At 44.0% G+C, this 19,318-nt stretch overlaps 1 protein-coding gene across 2 annotated transcripts in view; it reads right to left on the bottom strand.

Annotated features, from left to right (window-relative positions):
- The window catches only part of MSL3 (MSL complex subunit 3), a 42,771-nt gene extending 25,244 nt beyond the window's left edge, over window positions 1–17,527 (bottom strand). Inside the window, exons 1-10 of one of the 2 annotated variants that reach the window (XM_090063732.1) lie at window positions 17,373–17,527; window positions 14,982–15,064; window positions 13,457–13,552; window positions 12,951–13,051; window positions 9,970–10,061; window positions 8,821–8,943; window positions 8,200–8,360; window positions 5,452–5,610; window positions 4,345–4,607; window positions 2,594–2,703 (exon numbers count right to left, since the gene is read on the bottom strand). In XM_090063732.1, the coding sequence (XP_089919858.1) occupies window positions 2,594–2,703; window positions 4,345–4,607; window positions 5,452–5,610; window positions 8,200–8,360; window positions 8,821–8,943; window positions 9,970–10,061; window positions 12,951–13,051; window positions 13,457–13,552; window positions 14,982–15,064; window positions 17,373–17,471 (1,287 nt within the window). In that variant the 5' untranslated portion in view covers window positions 17,472–17,527. The remainder of the gene's footprint in view (window positions 1–2,593; window positions 2,704–4,344; window positions 4,608–5,451; window positions 5,611–8,199; window positions 8,361–8,820; window positions 8,944–9,969; window positions 10,062–12,950; window positions 13,052–13,456; window positions 13,553–14,981; window positions 15,065–17,372) is intronic. The other variant, XM_090063741.1, reaches the window with a different exon arrangement.
- Between the last annotated feature and the right edge of the window lie 1,791 nt (window positions 17,528–19,318).

A 19,318-nucleotide genomic window follows, 5' to 3' on the forward strand; every position in this document is an offset into this window, starting at 1 on the left:
GCGCCCCACGCTGCGGCCACCTGCAGCCCACATAAGGCTGCCTGTGCCTGCTCCAGACAGCCCCACACAAGCTGCAAGCGCCTGCAGCAGGGAGCACTGGCCGTGGGGCGGGTGAGGGGCCTTTTCTCCACACTCAGCACCAGCTCCTTCCCTGCTGGCAAGCAGGGGGCTGGGGCTGTGCACTGCCCCCTCCTGTACTGCGGGGCTGGGGGACACTGGGTGTGAGCGGGCAGGGAGCCAGTGGGAGCACAGGGCCTGCACCGGTGTTCCGGGGCCAGTGCCGGTGGAGCCCAGAGCAGGGTGGCAGGAGAATGGGGTCCCAGCTGTCAGGGGCTCTATGGAGCTGTGCCAGCTCCCCACTCCCTGCTGATGCAGCCCAGCCTGGCTCCACAGACCCCTGCCAGCCTGTGCCCCGCTCTGGGCCCCACCAGTGCTGGCCCTGTGACATTGGTCCCAAGACGGTGACCAGGGGCGAGGCACCTGTCAAGGGGTGGGGCTACCCATGCAGCCCTCAACAACCTGCCAAAACTGGGTACGCGGCCCTCCACCCAAAATAATTGCCCACCCCTGTTCTAGGGGGAGGGAAGGAGGGATTGAGGCCACCATAGTGAGGGTGAGAGGGAAGAAGTTGGGTAGGGCTGGGGCTGCTGCCCAGCCAGGGCAGCACGTGGGGCCTGTGGTTTGGGGCCTGGGGTAGAAATGAGTGGCCGCGGGGCCCAGGTGGACTGGGACAGAGCCATGGGCAACTTGTCTAGGGAATGGCAGGGGGGCTGGCTCCTCACCAATGTGCGCACACCTAGGGGTGTATAGGGGACATGTGTCCTCCACATCTGTCCCAGTGCAGGGGCAGAGGCGGATGCAGGCTGCCTGCTGTGGGCTCAGGACCTGCCGCCCTGCTGTCATTCCTCCAAGGCCTCCATGACCCAGCAAGTGAGACCTGGCCTGGTAGGGCAGAGAGGGGCAGGGAGCCCCACACCACCATAACAAGATACCCCCTGCCCACCCAGCAGAAGCAAGGGGCATAACTCCAAGCCACCACACCACTGCTGCCAGGCAGGCAGGGGGCACCTTGCCATGGTAGTGCGGGGCTCCCGGCAGTGGCACCCACCCTGCTCTGCCAGGCCCTGCCCCAGGGGAAGAACAACAGGATGAGAAGCCCCAAGCCTACAGTGGCCAGCTTGTATCCATCCCTCCCACAGCTCCATTCCAGCCGTGCCACCCACAGGGGAGGGGGACCCAGACTGCACTCCACTCCAGCCACAGCAGCTGGGTCTTGGGTGGTGATGGGCAGGTGGGGGGAAGGGGAGAGGGCTGCAGACCTGGGTCCCTGACCCCGTAGCCCTGGCAGCTGGGAGCTCCCTCCATCAGGGCTGGGGGGGGGCCAGTGGGGGGAAGGATGGACAGGGAGGGGTACCAGTAGGTCCGGGGGGCTGCAGGTCCTGAGTGAGGGACACTGGCAGGGCAAGGGGCCTGTGGGTCAGGAATGAGAGGAACCAGCATGGTTGGGGGCTATGGCTTGGGAGCAAGGGGCAATGGAACAGGCAGGTCACTGACATATCAGGGCTGTCCAGTGCCAAAAAAAGCAGTGGCTAGGGGATGGGGAGTAGACAGATACAGCTGGACCTGCGTTGTGAGCAAAGGAGGCAGGGGGAACTCTGATTTTTCACAATAAGAAACCCAAAATCAAATGCCAAAGTTTATAGGTATTTAAAATGTATTTTATAAGAGTGATTGAAGTACTGGTGGGCTTCCAAACTGCTTTAAAATTGTAAATATATCAATAAAACATAATGCTCAACTGTAACCTATATATAGTGATGTTTCATTTTACTTCATGGAAAAACATGGATTCTGGGGTTTTAATTAGAAAATCTGCAATTTTTATCAGAGAATTTGTGACTTTTAAACTGAGAAAGCCATGATCCCTGGCTATCACCTACTGATTATTGTATTTTCCCAGGTGGTATATGTGAGCTTTAGCTTCTGAAGGTTAAGGATGCTCTTGGCCTCAGGTACTGCACTTCCTGGGCAAGTGTTCTAAACACTGACTTCTAGATAAAGAGGTAGACACCAACTCCTTCTCCTTTTTCTGTTACTATTTCTTATTGAAACTGGCTGTAGCTGCAGCCCTTTGTGCTGAACTCCACACTGTCAGCATTAGGCATGATCTGAGATCAGGGCCCTCAGAATACTCTGGTACAGGAATATACAGTTTTTAAATCTCAAATCAGCATTATGTGAGAGATGCTCAGCTTTCACTATATGGCAGCAACTCTGGGCCTACACAGCAGCCAAATTCAGTAACTGTATTAGCCAAAACACGGGTATCAATGCCCCGCAGATGCCTAATTAGTTAGGAGAGGTTTTGTGGATCACTTACTTGGACTGAGGCAGTATTTAAATGCCTACGTCACGTATGAGAGGTATGAATGCTAATTTAATTTCCTAGCAGGTAAATCAGTATGTAATGAAAACACGGAAACAGATGCCCTGTTAAGAACTGTTATATTATATGGAATCCTAAACTGATTCTCGCACCTAAATCCAGTGTTGCACGGACGTGATGAATTGTACAGATTGATCTTATTGTTACCTCATTAAGTTCATTGTTTCTTCTACCTTCAAAGCCAGCAAAAACTGCACTCCCCTCTTTGCTAGGAGTCAAAGTGATAGGTGAAGATGAACCACTATGGACAGGGGTTTCTTCAAAAGCAAAAAGAGAGTAAAATGATTAAATTCATGCAGTCAAGAAATCTGTTTTAGACAAGGGTTAGCAAACTTTAAGAACAGGCTACCTCTTGTGACCCAACACCCTCTGTGCTCTGCTTACCATTGCCACTGACTGTCACTAATGGGAAGCCACAAATTTGGCATCATGGGGTGGCAGCAGGACAAGAGAGGACCCCTCAGCACACAGCAGGGACACCAGTCACTGCAGATGGGATCAGCAACAAGCAGAAGAATGCACGGTGCAAAGTGAAAAAGGCACTGCCCCTGCCACTGCTCATCCCAGCCACCACGAGCCAAATCCAGTATCTTAATGGTTTTAGGCCACCGACTGAAACAAAACCTCTTACTAATATGTCTAAAACCTTTGACACAGAACCAAATTAATGCTATTTAAAGTAACTGTTACAAGTTTATAGTCACCCCCAAGAAAAACTGCCCCTTCAGTCCTGACTGGTGTCTAAAAACTGCTGTTAATAAATTGCTGCAGTTTCCCCCTTAGTAGTTTTCATAGTAGCTAGGGTCAGGAGGGACCTGAACAGATCATCTAGCCTGACCCCCTCCCACAGGCAGGAGTGAATGCTGGGTTCACAAGACCCCAGACAGGTGATCATCCAACCTCCTCTTGAATTTGCCCAAGGTAGGGGCGAGGACCACTTCCCTGTGAAGTTGGTTCCAGATTTTGGCCACCCTAACTGTAAAACATTGCCTTCTGATCTCTAACCTAAACCTATTCTCCATCAGCTTATCACCATTGATCCTTGTCACCCCTGGTAGTGCTGGGGAGAAAAGGGCTCTACCTATTAGCTGTTGATCTCCCCTGATGAGTTTGTAGGCAGCCACCAGGTCCCCCCTCAGCCTCTGCTTGCTGAGGCTAAGCAGGTTCAGGTCCCTCAGTCTCTCCTTGTCCTGCTGCCCTCTCACCAAGCCGGTGGCCCTCCTCTGAACCCTCTCCAGGCTGGCCACACCCCTTTTGAAGTGCAGCGCCCAGTACTAGACACAGTACTCCAACTGCAGCCTGACCAAGGTCGCATAGAGGGGGGAGTATCACCTCTCTGGACCGGCTTGAGATGCACCTTTGGATGCATGACAAGGTATGGCTGGCCTTGCTGGCTGCGGTCTGGCTTTGGTGGCTCATGTTCATCTTGAAGTCAATAATGACTCCAAGATCCCTTTCCACCTCTTTTTTCAAGAAGGGAACTCCCCAGCCTGTATGTATGCTGTGGATTTCTCCTCCCAAGCTGCAGCACCCTGCATTAGTCTATGCTAAACCCCATTCTATTCTCATCTGCCCACTTTTGTAGTCTGCCTAAATCTAGTTGCAGCCTCTCTCTCCCTTCAAGTGTGTCCACCTCACCCCACATCTTAGTGTCATCAGCAAACTTGGACAGCATGCTTTCCACCCCCTCATCCAAGTCACTGATGAAGATGTTAAACAGTGCAGGCCTGAGGACCAAGCCCCACTGCTCACATCTCTCCCTTACGTATAAAATAATTCCAAGCTAACAGATTAATGACCAAATAAATAATTTGTTAATGCAGTCAGCTTTGTTTTGCAACATAAAAAGATTTTTTAGTGTTGTAACTCACAATGATACCTTTAGTAATTTAACCTACTTTTTTCTAGATGCAAAAACAGCTTTGGCATTGAAGCAGGTGTTTCAAGATGCCGCCGTTTAGGTTGTGGAGAAGCACTGCTTTCTGACAACCTGTCACAGTTAGATGTATGACGGGTAGAACGCCTCAGCGATTGCAATATTTCAGGTTCAGCTTTTCGTCGTTTGGGTGTTGCTGGCTCTCCAGTTGTAGGCTGACTGTCTGTGGATTGAGGAGTTGGTGGATTCAACAGAGGTGGACTTGGAGACAGTTCCTCCTGATTTCTATTAAAAAAAATATGGGTAAAATCTTGTATTTTGTTAGTTGTTTTAAAACAAGTGCCAGTTTCCACAGATACAGATATTTGTTCAAACTAAAACTTAGCCTCCTTCAAAAATTGGAGGATCATGTGGCATAAAATTATTGTTTGCCAAATATAAGTATTTCCTTTGAGTGGTTAAAGCTAAGACCCAAGCCATATGTGCAGGTAAAAGGCACAATGGGATCTGATATGTAATCCATCCAATCACACTTCCTGCCATGCCACACATATGACAGGAGGCAAGATTGTGGGATCAAGCATCAGCTCCCATTACACCTTATTGCTAGTACAGAGGGAGCCCAGGACTGCTCGTGCTGGCTAGGAAACCCATCAGCTGACAGGGCTCCCAGCCTGAGGGACATACCTGGCTACGTGATCAATAAATGGTATCATACGAACCAGTCACAAAATTATCGCACACGTTTTGTGACATAACTTTGTAGCTTATTCCTTGTTTTACAATGCCATTAACTGCTTTAAAGTGTGGCCAGGTTACAACTCAAAAGATGCAGTTAAATAACATATGGCAAGGGCCAAACAACCAGACATTTACGTTTTAATCCTTTTCATGTGATTTTAATCAGTGTTAGGTTGATTCCACCTTAATTCTCAGATTAAGTTAACTCTCCAGTTTCAACAAAAAATGTTGAATTCATAAGCAAAGAGTTTGAGACTTTGTTTTGACTTCAGACTTGTTTTTACATGTAATGAGTACTTACCTCCTGCATTTCAAATATATTTCTGTATTCCACAAAATGTTTTTGGAGGCTAATTATAGGATATACAAATCAAATTGTCCAACTTACCTATTAGCATTTGTTGAGTTTTCTTTGATGGGAAGAAAGAATTTGGATGAAGTTATCTTCTTAAACTGAGCTTGCTCATAGGGATAGAGCAAAATCAATGGAAGAGTGAAGTCAAAGGTTATCCTCAATCCATCCACCATTTCTTTACATAATTCAACACTAGAAAAGACATGGGGGATGAGATTCATTTTTTGTATTAAAAAGCCTAGTTGCAAGTTTTTATGTAGTCACTGGAAAATTTCCTTTAAAGAAACCATGACAAGACAACTCCAAAAATCCAAGTAAAGTAATAAACCAGAAACTCCATGAAGAGCAGAAAAAGGATTACATATGACTAACAGAAAGAGAACTTAACTAGAAATTCCTAAAATATAGTAAAAATTATCATCATAGGTTATATAAAAGCACACAATATCACCAATTCTACTACAGGCTAAATCCACAATAAGGCACAGTTGTACACTGTTGCCTAAAAAAGTCCTTTATAATCAGGTAAAAATATTCAGCTGCTGAAGTTAGAGAAGTTTGTGGTCACGTGAACTAGTGACAGGGGCAAAAAATAACTTATTTTAATGTCAGTAAATGATTGTTCTTTTTTCCGAGAAACAATAGCTAACTGAAAAAAGGAATCTATTTTTTGCATTTAAACACAATCATAAAACTTACATGGCACAGTACAGACATGCATAAAGACAATGCAAATGCCCAAGTGAGACTGTAAATTAACTTCCCAAGCCTAAAAAGATTTATGCACAGGGTTAACTTAACCTACTGTGAGTAGCCCAATCACTGGGGACTAATTTTGGAGAACAGATGATCCTGAATCAGAAATCAGCATTCTGCTTTCATCTTTGCTGGTACAGCTATGCCACTGTGAACAAGAGTCTTTACCTCTGTATATTTTTTTCCTGTCTATGTTAATGCTTGTGAAAAGCTTAGATACTCGCATGACAAAACTATCCTAAAAAGTCTTTATGAAGTTCAAACACACCATAGGAAGGTGTGGGAAAAGGGACAAAATAACACAGCTTTATGCAGAGCATTATTTTTTCAAAGACAGAAAAACATATTATTTATTTAGTTGGCTGGTTAGTGATAAGAAAGCAGCTGTTTTCCTTCAAAATAGATAACCTCAAGAGCTTTACTTGTAAGTGACAATATTCTGAGATAGTTCCTTTGACTTGCTGCTTATTCTAATCAGCAATATCTTTCTGGAAACAGTCATATTTTTCAGGACCACTTTTGTTTTTAAATCTGGCTTAACCACACAAAAAAAATTGTTAGAATGCCAAAGCAAAGATGGCTTGATTGTTATCAAGCTGAGTCTTTGCCCAAAAGGCACTCAGACAATTTTTACTTCAAAGCAGCTCAGGTGCAACTTACAAAACATATTAATCTGGTTTTTTACCACTCTCCTACAGACTTACTCTCCTCCTCCAGGCCACGCAAGGAGTCAGTTTTAAGAAGGTACTCTGGGCACCACCTAATCCATGACCAGATTGTTAGGGCACTGGGGGAAATGGGAACTGCAGGCTCAGATGCGCTCTGCATAACAGGATGGGGGGAAGAACCTTCTACTCCCCAAGACAAGTGCAATAACCACTACGGTACCAGACTAAAAGGTGGGAAGACCATTATTCTTCTTCAGTTTACTCCCAACAGGTACATGCATGTGGGTGATCCTAACCTACCACAGCTGTAAAACCTAAGTGCCAAAAAATTGCACTTATATGGCTAAGTACTATTTAGACATGTAAAACCAAAATGACTTAGTCACATTATGTTTTTATTTCTATAATGATGTATATACGATATGTATTTGTTATACAAATATTTTATATAATTACTGTATTAATGGACATAAACATGAATAAAAAAATATTTCTTTAAAGAAATCTTTCTGGTATTTTCCCTTTAAACTCACTTTTATTTATGAACATAATTAAAACACACATTATTCTTTCAAATTTTATTTTGTACATAAAGTTCCCACAACTTTCCTTCCTTTCCAGGTAATCACAGAACAGCCACTGTGTCCAATGGATTTATCAGCACATCTACACCTACTGAGTTACAGGTTACAAGCAGTCTACAATGCCAGTGTTCAACCTGTATAGTTCCAAAGCCTTAACACTATCCATGGGTAATGACACTAATACAAGGGTGGGCAAAATACGGCCCACAGGCCAGATCTGGCCCACAAGGCCATTCTATCCAGCCCTAAAAATAATTTAGAAAATTAAAATTTATCTGTCCTTAGTTCCTATCAAAGATGACAGGAACCAAGGGCAGTAGGACCCAAGGGAAGCCCTGGAGAGCTCCTGCAAGAGCAGGGCCCCCCCCGCCCGCCGGAAGCCCCAGCAGGGGCTTATGGCCTGGGACCATGTGACTTATTTCAGCAAGATGCATCTTTCCTGCAGTGTGAAGCAGGTACTACTTAAAACCTCAACTCAAGTTCCTGTCACACAAACATGAAAAATACCTTTTAAGTACAAAATGGTCTCAGATTCCTATTCAGTAGAGAAAAGGGAAGTGATACCTTATCTTAATGCTACATTAAGATAAGGTAAAAAAGCAATGCTCTCATCTCTGAGCAAAGAATTGTCTTCCAGGTCAAATAATGTGTAGTCTCCATTTTTGTGGGTACACAGAGGTGCAAGTCTACTGAACCGCAAAGCACTGAAAACCTGGACCTGAAATCAAACCCATTCTTCCTCCACACAAAAAAAAATGGCCAAAATGACTTACTTCTTTTCGGGTGGGACATAGTGAAGATTCATATTGGCATGCGAAGTCATTTGATGGTGCCGAGATCTTTCATTCGCTGAAAAAGCTGCATTGATTGCAAAATGTTTCACATACGACTCCAAGATGGTTATTATATTCGTCTGACAAGGCAATTTCACTAGCTGAAGAAGAGAGACAATTTGCGTAAATCAGCAATGGCATGTGGCAACTCAAGAACAATAAGAACTCATGTGATTCACTGCCTACAACCGGTAACAAATCTATTCAGAAAAATTATTTCAGACATTTCAAATTTGTTCCTCAAACCCACGTCTGCTCAATCCTATAACTTTTGACCCTGGAGAAATGCAAATCCAATAGCAGAAGGTGATAAACCTGATTTCCAAGATAAGTCATCCTTAAAAACAAAATCTATTATGATGAAACCCCCCATATTATGGGTCAATACATTAATAATTCACTATTCTAGTCATTAAGAAGGGGGAGTGGAAGTCTAAATGAAACGCATTGGATTAGGTCTCTCTACTATAAATACAAGTCAGCTTAAAAACTAAGCCACTACGCAGGAGAGCTACTTTCGAATGCCTTCAGGCGTATTTTCACATGCCTTAAAACTCATACCCGTTTTCTTCTGTTAATGTAGTAACAATCTTCTTCAAGCTTCTTTTTCAGGACTTCAGGAATTTCTATGCTTATTGCTCTTTCTTCCATGTCTCTCTTGGTGTGAGTGTCTTGGTCTTCTTTCTAAGACAGCACAGACCAATTAGTGTTATAATTTAGAAGCCATTAAGGAAGAAACCGAGTAAAAAATCCAGAGTGAATCTATATGTGCATTAACATCCTTTAGTTATACGTATTAAATCTTCCCAGCATTTGCCATTCCACTCATTCAGATGTACCTCTATTCTGAGGTACTAGGAAAATGTGCACTAGCCTGTCTTAATGCATATTAACTAAAGAGCACTGTTTAAGTGATGCTTAATGCGCATTAACTAAATAGCACTTTTTTTAGTGACAATTGAATGCACATTAAAACAGGCTAACATTCCTTAAAACACATATGTAGACATGCCCTCAATGCCTTGCATGGAACGATATAACTAGCACAATATATTTTGTGAATTTAATGAGCAAATCTCATACCGTTTCTGATAAACTAAATATATACCTGTACATTATTTTAATTTTTTTAAATTTATTTATTCTTACTGCTTGCTTTTTGTTCTTTCATTTGTTCCAACTGTCTCATCAGTTAGTTCACAGACTACTTCACATTTAAGTTATCTGTATTGTAATATTTCAATTCCATGTTCAGAGCAAACACTTTTCTTTCTAACTGGGACTATTTCTTCTAATCTTCAATTCTGGCAAAATTTTAAGTCAACTTTGAGTTAACGCTCCTTTAAAATAAACTGGTTACAACAGTCATTAAAATCCTGCTGGCAATAAGAAGCTATCTTAACTGAAAACAGTAGTAAAATTTAACCGTATCTATAAATTTGACAGACCTCAAAAAAGTAAAATAGTGAGACAAATTTATAAATTTTGAACTGAAATCAAAGTCAGCTAGAGGAGTAAGATGTCTGCTATGGTTTTTGAATGTCCCAGTCGAAATAAGTACTCTTTTAAATCAGACAGTGATTTTAATACTTGCCCTAACTACTTCCTGTATGGCCTTTAGCAATTTTCTTCAGCTGTCTCCATTTTTCCAAGCGCTTCAAACGCAACATACTAAATATTATTAAATTAATGTAGCTCATATAAATATACCATTTCTGTCCTCTCTTCAATGTCACTTTCTTCACTTTTTATTTCTTCATCTGTTCCTTCATCACTGTCATCAGAAGAAGAACTACTTAAAGCTGTTTAAGAGAGAAATGAGTTACTCCAAGTATTTCACATGTATATTTCACATTTTATACCCAACAATTTTTACTCTGTTACATTAAATTCAAGGTTTCTAATTTTAAGCATTTTAAAAGGCCAGGGCAAGGAAACTCAAATGAAATATTTCTGCATACTCTCTAATTGAAAGATATTTGGTAACACATAAATTCATAAAGTATCATTAGTTCCTTCTGGTTTTGGGGTGGGGGAGGGGGTCTATAACATATGCAGCTTATAAGGGCAAGCTCTTTTCAATGCACCATTATCATTTAATATGTTCAAATACAAAGACTGAGCAAGTTAGACCACGTGCTAAAATTAATTTTCTACTGTTGAAGAGAACGGTATCAAAACATCTAAGCAAGCAAAATGGCAAATGCTCAGAAGACTAGTGAAGTTCTGACTGTCCAGAAAGCTGTAAACAGTATTTACAGCTACTAGAGAAAGTGATACGGGACAAAATAGATAAGAAAGGAAAGATGCTAAGGAGTAACAATCAATATTCAGCTGGCAAAAGCCTGATTTTCCCACCCTGCAGCTTGGAAAAGAAACCCCATTACACAAAAGACCAGGTCACATAATAATACTGCCTGAGCAGGTATTCTGTTTTTCACCAGGATACAATGTCAACCTGTTAGGTTGGAGGCTGGATCAATAACATGAGCACAACATAAAGCTGCTGTCCAAGGAATACAGTGACTAAAAGAGGTGACTTCAAACACAAAAGGCAGTTCTGGTGGCCTCAAAGGGAAAGGAGGAGGATCTCTCAGAGTGCAGCTGCCTATTCTTTAATGCGCCATAGTTACCGCACATCTAGTACCTGGATAGCCAAGTACTAAATCAATGTGCAATAACTTGTGCTACTGCACAATAGCACCAGCACACAAGTTTTTAGCGACACTTAGAGAGCAGTAGCGTCTCATGTAGTCTGCCCTTGATGTAATATTTTCTTAGCTTGGAAAGAGAGTTGAGCAATATTCTCCAAACGGCTGTATTAAAATAGTCCAACCAATGCTACTGTGATCCCATAAACCAAGCTTGTCCAACATACGGCCTGCGAGCCGCCATGTGGCCCACCAAGCAGTTTTCTGGCCCAAGGTGCTGCAATGGGAAATGAAAGTAAACACTGTTCACTTTTGTTCCCACACCCTGTCCTCCAGCCCCTCAGCAGATTCCTAATGGCAGCTGAAGGGCTGGGGAAGGGACAAGGTTCCCACATGCACTGCATCACCTTCACATTGCCGACGCAGTGCGTGTGGGAAGAGGCGTAGCCGTGTGCCGCTTGGGACAAGATGAGCTCAGCCAGAGCAGCAGGGGCTCAGCTGCGCTTTCCCCTTACCAGCGCCGGTCAGTCCCGAGTGGCACACAGCTCTGCCGCCGCTTGTGCTGGCTGGTGCTGACCTGGGCAGATCTGTCCCATCTGGAGCACGATGTAGCTGAAGCCGGATTCCCACATGCTGCTGGGGATGGAAGGAGCCCGGCCAGGTCTGCACCAGCCAACAGAAGTGGCGGTGGAACTGTGTGCCGCTTGGTACTGACTGGCACAGGTAAGGGGAAAATGCAGCTCAGCCCCTGCCACTCCAGCCAGGCTTGTCCCATCCCAAGCAGCACACAGCTTATTGCTTGCTGTGTGGCCTTCAAAATGTTTTTATCCTACTAAAATATGCCATACTTTGTGAGAGTCATTGCCTCTGTATGAGAAAGCAGAGTCATAGCCACTGAACTACATTCATGCCCCATGGGAATAATCACAATTCAGCAAAATGGGCGGGAAGGAAAAGCCAGAGTTCTAAGCGTGCACCCTAAAAGAGGCCATGAAAGAGTCAGAAGCACAACCTTAGAACCAGGGCAGCTACCCAGTGATGGCAGTCCAGTAGGCATGATGGGAATCCTCTACTCTCGAGACTTAAGAAAGCAAGAGAACATGAGAGCAACATGTAGGCAGAGACAGGGCAGGGCCTTGGAGCCACGTTAATAAGTGAGGACAACTGTGTTCCCACTCTGATCTGTGACTAATTGTGGGTACATCTTCACTAGCTTCAAGCCACTCACAGCTGCTGCCAAAAAATAAATCCTTCCTACCCACTTACACTTTACCTGCTCTGAACTGCAAATGAGGCAGTGAGGGCCCTTCTAGGGTGGTCCAAGGACAGTAGAAGCAAATCACACAGAGAATGAGAGATGTTCCCAGAATATCCTAACCACCACATTTCTTCTGAAAAGCAGGGATATCCTGAGTTTCATTTAATGTCTGTAAAATGCTTGGAGAGCCTCACATAGAAATGCAAAATATATTTTGACTCATTTGGTTGGCACCTTGGGCTGAGATTTTCAAAGCTGAGTCAAAAGGCCAACTTCCATTAGAATGAATGGGATTTAGAGGACTCCAAATCTTTTATGACAACTTTGTAACATGCCTATCTACCCCTTTTTGCAAATCTCAGCCATAGTTTGGAAGCTCAGCCAAAGAACATAAGAGCATAAAAAAGTCCCCATGCTTGGTCAGCCCAATGGTCCATCTAGCTCAGTATCCTGCCCTGAACAGTGGCAGAGGTGGATGCTATAGAGGGCAAGTTTTGAACTGCTTAGACCCATTTCATTGGCACTTCCTGGAACTTCACTGGTGTCAAAGGTCACGTGACATCACTTCCTGATGTGATACCGCTTCCTGTGAGGTCTGTGAATAGGGCTCGCCAGCCCACAGGGCGATAAAAAGTTCATGATCCAGCCCAACATTCAAGAAGTTTGGACACCCCTGCCATAAACCATACCCCATAGCAAGTTAATTTATGCCACTAGTTTAATAAAAGTAAAGTTACGTGAACAGCATAAGAAATCCCACCATCAAACAAAAGCCAACTCACAGTTTTCACTACTCTCATCATTTTCCTCAGCAGGAAGGCTTTTTAATACAGAGTCAACACCAGGCAACCTGCAACGTCTCTTCTTCCTTCCCTTTCTTCTCCTAAAGAGGATTAAATTTGAGTGAACTATGTAGTCTAAACAAATTCTATTTGTTTACTGAATTCATCAAAGAATAGGATATAATACTACATGGAACAGGAGAGTCCCAGGGAAAATGTTTTTATGGTAATTACCACTTCAGAATTAACTGACCTGAGGGACGCTTATTTGGTGCTTTGCATGTCACAATAATATTGAGGTTCCCTGCTCTTTACAAGAATAGGAAGCTACTGAGGTTCAGAGATACTTATTTTGGTGGCCCTGTTGCAAGTCTCTCTCTGTCACTTTTCAATTAAGTTTCTTTGGAAAGATGTGGATCCAGTACATAGGAATTGTATGACATTTTTGTTGTTTGTTTAAGAAGAGATATATACTTAATATGCCAAGAGATAAACATATTCCTTACATGCGAGCCACAGCTTTCCTTGCCAATTTACGCTGTAATCTGCGGTTTTCGTCTGTATCACGAAGAACATGATCTTCAGCTGCCCATCTATCCCAGCTAAATAAAGATGGGCAAAAAAAAAAAAAAAAAAGTTAACAGAAAGATAGACTTCATAAGCAAGTACCGAATGACAAAGGTAGCGTTCACAACCATCTACTAGGTCACTGATTTTCAAACGTCCTGAAGTCATGGAACGCTTTCATATCACCACTTCTGCCACAGAACATCTACCCCTACCCTAAAGACTGACACAAAGCCAAGTGAACTGGCCCAGGACTGCTGGCACACTACCTTCTGGTCTGCTCCATCATTACTCCCAAACTTTTTGGAACTCCTGACAACCTATCACAGAACCCCATAGGTCCATGCAACACAGTTTGAAGCCACTGTACTAGGTAATAGAGTAAAAACCATGATACTTTGCAGGGTTAGGTTCCTAAAAAATCTGCAGAGATAAGGGTTTGTAAAGCATCCAAAGTATATACAACTGCACCAAACATCTGTATGGGATCACTGAGATGCTCCAGCTATTTTGCTGCAGCCTGTATTTCACTGATAACATGCATGAGATTGCTGATGAGTACCAGCTGATTTGAGAAGGGCAGAGCTGCTTCTCTAAAAGATGCAGCAAACTACTAAGAGCTCCTATACACGTGCAGGGAGGCTGCTCCTACATGCTGTAATTACAGCGCGCTGAAAGACGTGATTAAATCAAGTCTGTTAGAGTGTGGCAATTATTGCTGTCCAGCAGACTCCTAGTGTCATATGTATCAGCATCCCCATACTGAAAAATGGCAGCAGGGCACTTTAAACTAAAGCTGATTTGATGAGCTTTAGTTCAAAGCACCCTGCCCTCCATTTTTCAGTGCAGGGACGCCAATACACATGACACTCCAGATGCTTTAATAGTGCGGCTCTCAGAGCTGCCCTATTTAAAGCCCCCCACCCCAGTCTCCCAGAGCACGTCTACAAATGCCCTAGAGTGGCAATCCACCATCATCATGAGCTAAGCAAGTTGTGAATTATCTGAATACTAATAATTTGACTCCTACAGTATTTTATTGAAACCTTATGATTACTTCTGGATTATTACTTTCAAAAGTAAAATTCAAAACAAAATTGTACTCTAATGAAATCTTGTTACCTTTTCATCATTCCTCAGCTTTTTGATTAAAAAAAAAAACCCACATGATTTAGGCTTAGTTTTACAGGGTAGTGTTAAGGGATATTGGCATGTCAACATTAAAATCTATTACTTAACTTTACCATCAAAAAAGAAAAAAAGTATGTCAGAGAAGTTTAAAGCCACCTGAATCAATCTCAGATCCCACAAAAACAATATAAACAAAAGTTTATACATGCAGTAAAAAAAAATTTAAAATCACAGAACAAAGAGCACTGAAGTGTCCTTTCTTTGACTGGACATCTTTGTAAGAGTATGGGTCAAAAAAAATGGAAGCAATAACAGCACAAGGTATGTTCTTACCTTCTGTTCCAACCATTAAAATGGATCAGATATTCTGGAATTTTTCTACCTTTCTCATCTTTTCCAACAACAACATCAACAATCTGAAACAGAAAGCAATAAATCAAGAATAATACAAAACATTCTATATATATAGTGCACTTGTGAGTTTTTAGAGAATTTACTTGTGTGAGCGCAAGAAAGAAATGGTTATTTATGAGCAAACAGAATCCTCCTAATATACATACTGGGCATGTCTACACGTGATGCTACAGTGATGCAGCAATGTGCTATGGCAACTTAGCATCCACAGGCAAGAACACTGACATCACAGTTAGTCGCTGTAGCAACATGCTCCCATGTTATAATGCATTACTATGGCAACATAGCAGCTAGAATAACCAAAAGAAAGTACTAAATGCACAGTGCAGTAACAAAGACGCCATAGGGACACGTGTAAATGTACCCACTATCTCTGAACATTACAGTACAGGATACACCACCCTACAAGCCACTGCACTACTAACAGAGGTTCTAGACAAAGTTTGGGTACTGAACCACAACTGACATATTCAAAAACAAGTGACAATTAACTGGTGCTACCCCATTCCCATTTCTCGCTGTTGTCAAACCATGCAGAACAATGTGAAATAGGTAGTGGATTTACAGAAATACCACTATTTGACAAGTAATCTCTCCTTCTTGGAGTCTTCACTTGATTGTCCAGCTAGGAACTACTTAGTAGGAATCATAATGGCAGGCTGGCTACCGAATGTAGAGAAAGAGGGGGACATGAGGCTTTGTAGCTGCTCAAAGACACAAACTAGCTTCACTGCAAACCAAAATAAGTGGCTTTAACTGAGGAGTGTTAAAACGTCTTGATATTTAGGGAAAAATATTTTGGAACTTTTCATTATAGGGGGAAAAAAAAGAGATTTCACACAGAAGGATTTTCTCCCCCCGCAAAATAGAAGTTTTGATCAGGTCTAATTTACTTATTTCTTTTTAAACACACCATATACATATACTTGTGTTTTCACAACAGTAAAAACATGCACATGCCTACAGCACGCAGCCACATAATCCTACAGCTGTAAATCCTGTTCTGCTGCAACCTAATCCCTACCCTATTGATCACCTTCTTTTGCATCATATTTTTAAAATTCCTATGGCAAACTGGTTTGGCAAGGATTGTCTTCCCATCTTTTTATGAAATTCTTAGAACATTTTTTAGAAGTGCTAAATTAATATAGTACAAATGCAAAGAACAAAAACAAAAAAAAGTTTAAGGAGCTTGTACAGTGATTATCCGCAGAAAATAAAGGGAACAGAACTGACCATGCTTTTGTTGCTTGTCATTTTTGTCTATCTCCACCTTCGCAGGTTTTTAAAGCCCAACTCAACAAAGCCTTGATGGGGACAGTCCTGCTTTAAGCAGGGGCTTAGACTAGATGACCTCCAGAGATCGTTCCAGCCCTTATTTTCTATGATTTATTATAAGCTATTCTGAGTTTTTCTGGATAGGGTGAACGATAGATCTAGATTAGCAGTTCTCAACCTCTTTGGACCATTGGCATCCCTCGGAAAATGCCAGCTCCTAGGCCCCTGTCAGATGTTATATATATGTATATTATGCAATTAACTGGTCAACTGAACTGTACATTTAGACCAGCCACGTGTGCAATGCAAGACTGGCCGTACATGCAACGTAATTATCACAGCTGGCAAGTTGCACTGTAAATTTAGACCCACCACCTGGGCAGTGCAATCATCACATAACAAACCGGTCAATCGCACAATAAATGTAGAGTGGCCACACCTGCAAAGTAATTATCCCGGGGTAAAAAGAGCCCCAAAAGGAGCCTGCCGGCTACAAAGCCAGTGCTTGCAAAGGCACAGCAACTCTAGATCCGGTTCCCCCCAGCTTTCACGGGCAACTGCAGCATGGCCCCCAACTCCGACTTGCATTTGGACAGTGGGGGAGGCAGTTCTCCAGCAGCCCCACCTGCCAGCAGCCCCCTCCCAGTCTGGCAGCTTCAAACCTCCTGGGGGGAAACCTCCAGAGAAGCTCTACAGGTGTCATAACAATCCCTGTGGCTAGGGCTAGCTCCTCATGGCGTGGGGGGGGGGGGCAGGATTCGCTTGCTGGTGCTTTACAGGGAGCCACAGAAAGCGAAGCAACAGCAGCCTTATTCGCATGCTTATTTTGCATGCTCATTTTCATGCTTTTCAGAGTCGACGGCACCCTCAGGGCAGGAGCCGGCCGCCCCGGGGCGGGAGAGGGCGCGGGCCCAGCCCCGCCCCCCCGGAAGCGGCCGGCCCGGACCAGGCGCGTGCGCTAACGGCCACAACAGCACCGCCCCCCGTAGCGCGCCGGCGCGGGGGGAGGGGCAGGGGCGGGGGCGCGGGCACCTTGGCATCGTAGAGCACTTTGGCCTTGGTGGGGTCGGGCTCGAAGCAGAGAACGCGCTCCCCCCGGTGGAACTTCCATTTCATGCCCCGCGAGGTCATTTGCTCGTCATGGCGGAGCGGCGAGGAGCCCCGCCCCTCCCGGCCGCGAGGGCGGAGCCTGCGCCGGGGCGGAAGTTGTGGAGGCCCCCGCTCCCTCCTGGCCCCGCCCCCCCTCTTGGGATTGGCCGGGGATGGGAGCAGGGAGGGCACGTCACGCTCTGCCCTCCACCTCCTCCTGCCCCAGCTGTGTGTAGGCCCTTCAGCCAGCTGGCTCCAGCGGTTATGGAAATGAAACGCGCCACGTGAGCTGCGCGCGCGTCCCTCGCTGCCCCCGCCCCTCATGGGGCGGGTAAAAGTGCGCCCCCGGCTGGCGCGGCCGGTGTTGCCCAGCGTGGGGTGATTGTGTGTGGTTACAAGCGTTTCGGCCGTTGTAGGAGGCACGCGCAACGTACAAGGAAAGTATGTGGTAGCTGTGTTGGTCTAACACCAAAAGAAATGCAGAAATCTAGAACTCCTGCTTTCAAAATTGACTCCTTGTGTTATATCCGCTGAGAAACAGCAACAGAGAAAAGCCCCGAAGTTTGCAGAAAAAGATTTTTTTTTTTTTTTTTTTTTTTTTTACAGTTTCTCAGTCGGTCTAATAAAAAGTATCATTTTGGAACAAAAAGTTCTTGCTTTTTTGCATGTAGAACGAAAAGCGTTCAAAACACAATAATTTTTGAGGCAACAAATTGACGCAGTCTATGCAAAACCCAAGTCACTCACAGGCAGTCATAAGTGACGAGTGCAGGGGGGCTGTTTTTTTTTTTAATTAAAATTTAAATCTTTCCCACCACACACGTTAAAAAGAAAACAGTTTACATCACTTTACATAACGCTTCTTTAAACTAACATCAAATCTCCTTATTTACATCCTTTAACTTCTGTCTTCACAAATAACATTAGCTGTCTTTTTTATTTTTGTTTGTTTTTTAAGGAAAATGTTCCCTGTCCCAAGCCAAATCAGCCAAATCAAGAACCATATTCAAGAGTCATTCAAGAACCATATGTGGCCCAGCTACCGGCAAACATCCTCCACCCCAGCCTGGGGCTTCAGATGCTTCCAAATCATTTGGCAGGCATCCTACATGCAGACTCAAGGCCGGAGGCTTGGGGTTTGATGCCCCCGAGTTTCGCTTGCTCTCAGCCATATGGCCACAGGAGCAAGTTAGGAAGAAGTCTCCCGTTTCCATAAAGTTGGTGTATAGCCAAGATCTTCCCACTGGAAATGAAAGTGGGAGGCTAACTATGCATTACCTGGGTCAGGGTACTGCCCCCTGCCAGTTCATGGTTTTCCCTTACAACTAGGAAAACCAGGTTGGTGGTCATGGTATTTCCCCTGCCAATACACATATATGGAAATATATATATATATACACCTAGTAATTTTTTACCACATACCTTTACCCACAAAAGGAAATCGTTCAACTTTGATGACCCAGTCCTCATTCACTGGCAATATAGGAAACAATATGAAGTAAAGAAGAAGACTTCTTTGCATACTTATTTGCATATTTTACAGTGTATGGTCATTTTTCAGCAAATCCGATCATTCTGACCTTCCAATATGATAATTTTCTATTTGAGACCTGGTAATGCTGTGTGCAGTGGGCTCCAGCCCCAGGGGCTCAGCTGCTGCTCCCTGCCCTTTGGCTTCAGGTGTGCACTAAGGAGCCTGTGGCCTGTCCCTTGTGTGACAGTGCACATGGAGCATGCTTCTTGGAGCCCGGGGACACTACAGTGCCACCCAGATGGCAGGAGAGACATGTCCCTGTGCTAGGGGTGGGCAAAAAGGCAGGAAAGGTCCTGAGGGGACATGACTGTGGGCAAGAATGGCATCGGGGTCGATGTGGGAGGCAGGACGATCA

The sequence above is a fragment of the Crocodylus siamensis genome, chromosome 1 (assembly GCF_052110815.1).
Source record: "Crocodylus siamensis isolate JL-2025a chromosome 1, ASM5211081v1, whole genome shotgun sequence".
NCBI classification, from domain to species: Eukaryota; Metazoa; Chordata; order Crocodylia; family Crocodylidae; genus Crocodylus; species Crocodylus siamensis.